Genomic DNA, 10,140 nt, shown 5'->3' with positions numbered 1-10,140 from the left:
AGATGGAGGTGATCTGGATGCTGGGACATTCAAAGGCTTTGGGAGCCTCCACAGGGGCAGAGGCCAGCAGAGGAGATGTGCCATATTTGTGGTGTGAGTCAAAGTGCCCAGGGCCCTGTTTGTGCAGCTGAAGGCGCGGAGACGCACTGATGACCTGTGTGTGAGACTGCACACCATGGCGAGCCATGTTCATGGTCTGATGGTTGGAGACGTGCGTCTGAGGCTGCTCCACATTCAGGACGTAGAAGGAAGTGTTGTCATCAGGCTCCAGGTCTAGAGCAGACACAAGTACAAGAAAGAACAATGTCACACTTTGTACTATCGGCCTGTCCTTGAACATTGAGCATAGTATTGATTGCATTTATGAGATGAAATACAATTAATCAACATATCAATAAAGATAAATACATGTTTGGAACACAACATATAGTTGAAATTACCTCCACTGATAAACCTTCAGACCTTATCTGTCTTACAACAAAGGCCTGGTTATTACTCAGGTAACACCATCAGTGTATCTCCGTGGACCCTATAATAATTATTATTGCTTAGTAATGGCACCTGACAGACAATTATGCCTGCTTCACTTCAGCAACAGAGCAGAGGAAAACACACTCTGCTGCATGCTGTCTGCTGTCATCACAGCCAGCTCCAGCTGCCTATTTATACTAAAGGTCATCCAGCACAGGCCACTAGCACGCACACACACACAAACGTGCATGCACGCACACACACACGCACACACACTGTGGTGTGTTACAAGTTATTGATAAACTGAACAACATGCTCTGCTGCTCACACAGACAGGAACTAGTCATCCATTGTTGTCCACTTTGTTTAGTGTAATTGGAATAAAACCTGTTGACATTCAAGACAACTGACCTCAATGCTTTAATATTTATTTTAAAATGCCTCTAACTGAGCTTACAAGGCATTTGTTATATATTTAGTTAAGCTCAAACCACAATGTAGCCAGTACAGGATGGGGTTGTGAAATCGTTACGCATTACTTCCCCGTTTTCCTGGACCTAGTAAGTGCGCTTTTAATTACTCTGTAAAAATCTTTTCAGTTTTGAATGTCTTCAAACTTTATTTAGTTGGTGTATCCTAGATTGACTGTAATATTGTCTAAATAAGTTCAAATATTTAAGCAGAGGGAGTATGATCTCCTATATTCTGTTTCTGAATGACCACAGACAGAGACAGCGGTGGAGATCTCTTTATTTATAGCCACTGTGCACTGGCCCTGCCTGTCTGTCACAAGACCCACAGCGGATCCTCTGACAGCAGAATCCCAGTGACACGAGTACCAGAAGGAAAAACAAACAATGTCAAAATTCACTTACCTGTTATGTGACTAAACTATTAAACAAATACTTATTAAAGAAATTATTTTAAATGTCCTCATTGCTCAGTATTGTTGATTAATACAAACTAAATGTTAAAATGGTTTCAAATCAAACATTTAAAAGTTTTTTTGAAACAATATACAGTGATACATTGATTAAATATATTTAGGTCGAGGTCGACACTGAGAGCTAGTATAAGAGGCAAGATGCAGGTCAGGCAGGTGTGGCCCAAAGCCCTCTCACTGACCTGTGATACCACAACACACCAGAGCACCCAGGCACAGTCACCTGGGACACAAGACAGATTTACAGCTGACACAGGAGACACAGACAATACAGGAGTTGTTTTATCAATGACCAGTCCCCTGTTTCTCAAAGCTCAGTGTGTCACATACTGACTGTCCATACATCAGATATCCAATCTGGTTAAATTAAGATCTCTAAGAGGCTTTGCTAAGTTAATAATAGCTCTGCTTCAATGGGAGGTTTGAGGGAAGCTCCTTGTTGCACAAAGACCATTGTGTTGTCTAAGACTAGACTGTCGTAGTGTGTGAGCTGATGTGGACAGTGACAGTGGACACTCGCTCAGCACAATTCTCACCACAGCTTATGTTCTGGCTGCTCTGTGATGCCCTGACACACAGGCCTACATTACAAAAAAGCCAAGTTTACTGCACAAGATATGTGTCATCAAGCTAACTAGTGCTGCTATGACTTGCTTTCCATCTTCATGCTTTACTTAAATGTTATAGAAGGTAACATGACTCTCATTTCACATTTTCATCATAAAAACAGTCCTAAGAATCAAAGCTCAGTGACGTTCATTGATGTCTGGCCAGTGCGGATGCAGTGTCAAGCCCTTATGGACCAACTGGCATCAGAACTGATGATGAGGTTTACTGTCAACATGCTAGTATAAACGTGACTCTGCATTTCTCCGTCCATTGTGTCATTTTTTGTGCACTATTGATTTTGTGAGCAACAACCTGTACACAGCCTGACAAATATGAGTGTCTCAGGTTACCCACGAGCTCCAGCCACATGTGGTCTGAAGCCGGACCGTAACCTAAGCCAGGGTTCCCTTTGTGCAGGAGCAGGGCTGATTAGCAGTAGCTCTGGTTACCTCCCCTGTACAGGTGGCTTTGTGTTCAGGTCAGGCTCTTCTTTCACTGCTCCAGCACTGCTGCACATCAAACTGTGCCAAAAACACTTGACAAGACTAAACATCACTGACTTACTGCATGTTTGCTTTACATTTCAAGGCAAGTAGGCATAGAAACAAGTTATAGCTCTGCGCTAATAATCTTTTCCAAGTCAATGAACAACGGTTTTAATTTTAGCCTATTTGACCTGGATAGAAATCATAATCCCCATATATGTTTACATTTTGAAATGTGTTTCCTGATTTTTTTTACTGTTGTTATTTAGCAACTCAATGACAATTTTATTGCAAGGTTTAGACTCTGCAATCCACAAGGATTGCAGAATATTAAATTCATACTGTGAGAATAACATACTATTATGGAATGGAAAAATATGTGATTTTGTATCACTATAGGGCCAAAAGGGGTTTGTGGGGCTAGTTGCTAAATTAATATAAAAAAGGTTTGTAGTGGCAAGGATAGCATTAAAGAAATAAAAGGCACTCACTATCCCACCACCAATAAATCCAGGTGACTAACTGCTAGCACTCCACATCTAGAGTTTTGAGGTACCCACATTTGAAATTCAGTGCCAGCTCATTTCCAAGAACTGGACAGCTGGCACTGTGCCTTCTTTTCTAAAGAGCGTTTGTGACGCACATGCCCATAGTCCCATACGTATTGTCCGGATTGGCCCAGAAATGCTGCACTAAAGCCTCTTGATGGGTTTTTCCAAGTCTATTAATGATTAATACATGTTTTAGTCTCAACATCCCTGTGTCAATCATATTAGGAATAGATGAATAAATAAGCAACATAAAAGCAAAAAGAAAAATTCAAACTGATTCTGTTTTATGTATAGCACACTACAGATCAAAACGATTGCAACCTTTATACAAATAAACATGACATCAAAAAGCAATGTCAGGTAATGCCAGTTAAGGCTTACAATGTCTGCATAAGCCAATGTTAACATATGCTGACAGCTAAATTAAGCTCCTACTAATTACGGATACCATGCTGAGATCACACTATGAGATAAACAGTGTACCTTCTAAGCAGCTGAATCAAATACACACAGATCAAACTCATTATTGTCTGTGTGGATCTTCATCATGTTATTACATGTTGCGTGACCTATGAATAGGTTTCTTCTGAATCATGAACTGTAGTATGATAGCAATAGACTTGAAGTGGTTCCAAATACCTCCCAAAATATGCATGGGCTATCTACACTTTCTACAATAACCAAAATAAATATTGTATCTAATGCTATAGTCCAACCATTGCTCCTTCCTATCTTCTAAGGGTGTTTCTGTTTTTTGTTTTCTTTTTTTTTACACATTTGACACATTTTTAAATATGTCAGAATAAATAGAAACAAAACAGAAGAAAAACAAAAGGTTGAAAAGCAGAGAAGCCATGACTGGGCCTGACTGAAATATGGCTTTGTGGGACAGCCTAAAATAAAATGGGACCTGAGCCAGCCTAATCCCTGGTGTAGCACACTGCACCTCAAAGCAAACCATAGAGAAGAGGAAAAAAGAAACTAGATGCAAGAGTTGAACAGCTTTCTGCTCCTGACATGTTGATACAGCGCGGCCAGCGGTAGCTTTAGTTACACTAAATTTAAACTAGACAGATGCCACACATAGTTCCTCCTGCCTCACCCCGGGAAACAAACGTCTCATTCATCACGGTTCAGAGGGTCGCCCACATGTGCATCTCAGCCATGACCCGCTTCACCCGGCCTAACTTTCTACTCCATCTCCCCTTTACTAGGCTGTAGCCCGCTACAGAAAAACTTGGTTTACTAAAGACTTCAACTGGGCATCGACTAAAAGGTGTGCGCCATTATCAAAACGTACATATTTGACCCGAGGTGAACTGACAAGACAAGTAGTGATAAAAGACAGAATAAAGTCAAACATCATCTTCTCCAGCTCATTCCATGCCTTCTATTTTGTGCTCTTTTCCATATAAATCCATTACGATTCCGTAATCGATGAAGAATAATTAGTCAACTAATAAAATGATCAGCAAAGACACCACAGACCAATTAATCGACTATACAACTAAAGATATCCACCCCCACCCTCGACATCTGTACACATGCAGTATGACAAAATACAAAACATCAAGTATGACAGTGATTAAGGTTCTCCCACCAGCGGCCCATGGGCCATCCAGTACAAGGCCCCAAAGGAAAATAAGTTTAAAAACACTAACACGATTTCCTTGTGTTTTATTATTAAAATGTAGCATAGTTTAACCTGGTAAACAGCAAACAAGGTCCCTGAAAGAGATCAAATATTTTGTATTTGGGAAAAAAAGGTTTGGTACCATGTTTTATCCCTGATATAAAGGCCAATGGGATTTTAATAATATAGTTCTTTAAAAAATAGGAACAAACCTCCCAAAAACATCAGATTTTCAATATAAAATAAATCTGAATTCACTGAAAAAGAAAGCAGTAAACATCAAAAATAAGGCAGGCAAATAAAGAAGCGTCTCTGCTGCAGGTATTGGGACAGCGCGTCCTGTAGCGGCAGCTGTTGACATGAGTTGCAGCTCTCAGCCATATTGTAAAGTGTGGACACGCACAGCTGAGGTGGGCCAGCCCACACACTCACCTGGCGACGTGGTACACAGCATTCTGCCCTGCTCCTGTGTGAGGGCTCTTCAGAGTGTGAGCTGTCTGCTGCTAACCACCTGCTCACAACAGAGCGGTCCTCTGGCTCTAAGGAGCGACTAGAACCTGCTGTCTGCCCTCTGCCTCGCTGTGTGACTGCCCAAAATAGTCCACCATGAGAGCGATGTAATTTCAGTCTTTCCCACGACAAGGATTGAGAGGATCCTGCTCTGGGTTTGGGACAGCAGAGCAATGACAACAACAGTGACAGGACAAGAGTCCAGTCCACTGTTAGATGACCACAGTGAGTTCCTCTGACAGAGCTCAGGTAGAGGCTGAGATGCACGCGGCCCTCACACATACACACACAGACACATGCACACATGCAGACACACACACACAAACACATGCACACACATGCAGACACACACACACACACAGACACGTGTGGCACTGCAGCATCTGGAGATTTCATTAGACACAACAGTCTCTCTGATGTCACTGTGGCTATACTTTATGTCCCGAGAGCAAGTTCAGGGAAAACATGTAGTGTTGGCATGATCTTACAGTAGCAGGAAATATCAAACCACACATAAAGGTTTTTTTTTTTTTTGTCTGAGAAGACACCGCTGAAATTGTTTCAGAAGTTAGTCTTTAAAAAGGGTGAGGGAAGAAAACCCTGTAAGCACAAGTTAGACACAGTTGGACCACCCCCCCATTCCTGGTGTCTGCCATCTGAAGCCCACATGGCACGTCTGGCCCAAAGCCACACTCGTCACTTATGAATCTTCCTGGGTCCGTAAAGGCCACCACTGCCACTGCCACATTCCACACAGCAACAAGTCAGAGAGAGAGAGAAAGAGAGAGAGAGAGACAGCGAGGGCTGCTCGTGACCTGCATCACCCGAGTCACCCTGCCCCATCGGACCAAAATACCACATACACACACAACAGCAGTACAACTTTGGGGACTGGAAGTGACATTTGTCTATAATTCTAGACGTTGTACATGAAAACAACACATGATTATTGATGACGCATTGGGCCATTACACCAAAAAAAGAAGATGAACACCAAAGATGCAGCCTTATACCATACAAACGGTTCTTGTTGTTTCCACAAACGTGTAGATCACAGCCCAGGTTGTCATATTTTCTCACAAAAATCACATTATAATTTTTTTTAACTAAACCAAACCAGTGAATGTGCATTAGTCCGTCAAGGGACACATTTAGGGCTGAAACAAGTTCATTGATTAATTGCAGCTAATTGATTATTGCAATAATTGTAAACTAATTCAGTCATCAAAAACATCATGTGCTGAGAGAAGAGGTTTTATGGTGCAGACAGAGCAATAATTTCCCCAAAATTACATAAGAAAGGTGTACAATTATTGTTTGTAATGAAAAATATATTTTGTACAGTATAAAAATGCCCTCAAGTGGAATCTCTTAACCTTAAATTTGTATTAGAAAAATCTCTCCCAATCTAAACAATGCTCGAAAGAATACAGATTGGCCTCTCTTCCATCTCGACTGTCAAAATTGAGCCGCGTCCCCTCACGGGCCAGACGAGATCCCCTGAACTAAACAAATATCACTGCTAACATTTCACTACTCAACCTTTGACTACAAGACAATGCTCCCAATTGACTTTCTATTTATAGCTAATACACTATAAATAGGGTGAGTTAGTGCACATTTGAATGTGAAAAACAGGCAGACCTAGACTGTTAAAGCACAGCACTTAACTAGATTTTCACTGATCCTGAAAGTATGCCCTAAATAGTATTTATTTTTGTAATCTGAATTAGCGCACATGGATAAAAGTAAGAATGGTGGAGCAGTTGAACAAGGCACTGGTCAGGGGAGAAAGTGTCAAACAGACACAGTAGACGACGTTCTCCAGGTTGTTATAAAAACAAGTCCAGACTTGAGCTTTGCTCAAAGAGAAAGAGAGTCGACTTTGCAAGTGTAGTCCTGTGGAGCACTGCACTTATTCATTTAGACACTCGGGCCTCAAAGCAAACACACTGGAGCTTTTATTACCAAACTTTTCCAAATACATTTTCCTTCCTCTCAATCCAAGATCAAGCATTTAATCAGAGGAAACTATTATTAAAAGTGGCACATGCCAAACACTGTCTGTACTTTGCCATTTCCAGAACAGCAGTTTGTGTATTGACAAGTTCCAATGGCTGAAGCCAAAAGCCAAATGACAAATCCAGTTCAGAACAGATGTTACTTCTATGCTCTCAGTCAATCAGACGTAGCATTTATTTGGTCTCTATATTCTTTTGACACAACATACATTTAGCTGCCCTTTCACAAATGAATTACAGGCAAGGCTGAGCGCAACCTCCTGCTTTTTCTTTTTTCCCTTCTTCTTTGTATAATAATAATAATGATTATTATTATTATTATTATTATCATTATTGTTGTTGTTGTTATTGTTATTGTTGTTGTTGTTGTTATTAAGATAGAAATACAGCTTGAAATTAATTATAAGTGAATATGTTAAGTAAGTTAATAAAGGCCACATAGGTCTACAAGATATTTGATGAAATACAATTTGTTCAACAAAGCGCAATAAGTGATTCTTTCTTATTCAGGCTACCTCTTGTAGTCTTGTATGTTGAATACCAATTGCAGGGACGTATCTACGCTGTGTAAATGGACATTATCTGGTGTTGTTGTAGATAAGCCTCAATTCTACTTTAATTAGTTACAACCACACTAACTGACCCACAGTTGTGTGCATGGTGTGTTGTTTAATAAAAGCCTGTAAGCTCACTGTGTCAAGGACAGGATGGCTTTAAGAGCTCTTCTTAGAAATAAAACTACACAGAGAAAACAAAGGCGCCCGGTTAGAGCACACCAGCAGCGAGAGCAGCGAGAGCAGCGAGAGCACCTGTGCGCACAGGCTCTGGCACAGACTTCTGTCAACTCACAGGCCACAGGACGATGAATGGCGTAAAACATTAATAGTCCGCATATAACTATAGTCTACATGGCCAACATCCGTGGAAAGAGAAAAGCACTGAGCCATTACCTGTGGGACCCAGCGGCTGCGGCTGGCTGTCCTCTCCAAACATAAGCCTGAAGTCCAGCTCCTCATTCCCGGTGCAGTTTGCTGTAGTCATCGGTTTTGACAGCTCGGGTTTTACCCCGCCACTCAACCGTGGACTTCTCCCGTGCAATGTCACAACATTTACAAAACGCCACGAGGGCCAATCACAGACTTATAGATTCATTTTACTCGCGGTTCAGCCTTTTTCGGCAGTAAAACAGTTGCAGTGAGTCTCGCTGGTCCCGCGGTGAACGCCAAGAGCTCAACTACCAACTTCACACAAAGTCGCTTAGCCCTTTATCCACGTTTCCTGGAATACCCTCGATTTCTTCCAAAAACACTGTCTTCTGCTTCCATCCACTGGTTTAATATAACTTCATTAAACGGGGAAACGTATTCCTTCTATGTCTCTATGAATCCTCTGTGTTTCGCCTTCACCCGCCGGAGCTCAGTCCTATCCCAACTTTTACTCGCCCCGCGTGACAAGGCAGTTCCCGCGATGACGTCGGCAGACACAACAACACACGCACGCATACGTACCCGCACGCACCCGTGCCCCATGTGGACGGTACCGCTGTTAATACACTTGGTCTGGCGCATGCGGCTGGACTGGCTATAGGGGTATAGGTTTTTCTTCTTCTTTTTTTTATGATTAATGAAGTTTTCTGTTCCAAAAATGAACATAACAGCCTATGTGCTGTAGGAAAGTGACCTCCTCCATCTGTTTACCTGATAATAGCCATATGTGTCATACAAGTGTACTTGGTATGCATGCCATGATACTATATAAAACTGTTTATTTATTTATTTATTTATTTCAGTTCATGCCCCTTGGTCATCAGCACGTTTATAGCTTGTAGAGCTCTATTTTGGCTGTAAGTGTGTATTGGCTATAGGCCAGTTGGATTATATAGGCTATATTTTGACTTCAGGAACCTTGTTTACGTTTTTTGTAAGCCTAAATTGACCAAAGGAGATGGGACACAATTTGAGAAAGGCTATAGGCTCTACATGCAACACATTCAAAACAGTTAAACATCAAGAGTTGGGTTAAGCTTTCATTATCATTTTACTTCTGCTTACTCCTTTTTGAGCATTGCATGGTATTGTCAGCTTATGGGATTGAATTGATGCTGTTTGACTTTATTTCTACAATGACCTTAAATAAACAAATTGAATATAGCCTGCATATAGCCCTTTAGTTACTATCAGTTGTACCTGGCAGAGTTGGGAATCACAGGGTCCCTCACGATTTGATTAGATACACAATGACTCATGACACAATATCACAATTCTGAAATGTGACATTCTGCATTATATCATTACTTTTTAAGAACCAAATAAGTATTTGATAAACTATGTCTTTGCTAAATACCTTCACAACCTTAAAAAAAAAAAAAAACATTTTGTATTAAAAAGTGAATATGTGAAATATATTGCATAAACAAGGTTCCTTTTACTAAACAAATAACAAAATTATACCACTACAAAATATTTTTGTAAAATATACCGCAAAATATCGGATAGGACAGTCTACAATACTCATAATTATACCACCAAATTTAGTATCACAATCAATAATTTTATACACATTCATATCTATGTGACCTTATTGTTTTGGTTTTTTTTTTTCTAAATAGTGTTTGGAAAAGATCAGACTTATCTCTTGCTGTAGCCTAAACAATTTATTTCTTCCTATAATTCATTTCTTGCCACATCTAGAGCTTCATGTAGGTTCTTAATTGTTTTGTAAATTCTTTATATGATAATTTCAAGGAATAGTTAGTGGAACATTAGTGTGCCTTAATCCAATTTGATTCACACATTGAATAATTTACCATTCTGAAGTGTCCTGAGCAACTCCTGAACTATTTGAGAGGCAAAACAATCATCATTGCCAAATGGAAACAAGGAAGGAAAATATTAGCATTTTTTACTTTCTAAATGGT

General features: G+C 40.5%; 1 protein-coding gene across 2 annotated transcripts in view; it reads right to left on the bottom strand.

The window, feature by feature from the left end:
• nfatc3a (nuclear factor of activated T cells 3a) overlaps nt 1-8,675 on the bottom strand; it is a 32,134-nt gene extending 23,459 nt beyond the window's left edge. The window contains exons 1-2 of one of the 2 annotated variants that reach the window (XM_033984371.2): nt 8,174-8,675; nt 1-273 (exon numbers count right to left, since the gene is read on the bottom strand). The exon at nt 1-273 is cut by the window's left edge and continues 904 nt beyond it. In XM_033984371.2, the coding sequence (XP_033840262.1) occupies nt 1-273; nt 8,174-8,264 (364 nt within the window). In that variant the 5' untranslated portion in view covers nt 8,265-8,675. Of the gene's footprint in view, nt 274-5,124; nt 5,282-8,173 lie in introns of those variants that run through there. The other variant, XM_055232557.1, reaches the window with a different exon arrangement.
• Nucleotides 8,676-10,140: the final 1,465 nt, after the last annotated feature.

The sequence above is a fragment of the Periophthalmus magnuspinnatus genome, chromosome 3 (assembly GCF_009829125.3).
Source record: "Periophthalmus magnuspinnatus isolate fPerMag1 chromosome 3, fPerMag1.2.pri, whole genome shotgun sequence".
Lineage (NCBI taxonomy): Eukaryota > Metazoa > Chordata > Actinopteri > Gobiiformes > Gobiidae > Periophthalmus > Periophthalmus magnuspinnatus.
Note: the sequence above shows the minus strand (reverse complement) of the source record. Positions and strands in the feature narration are given on the sequence as shown.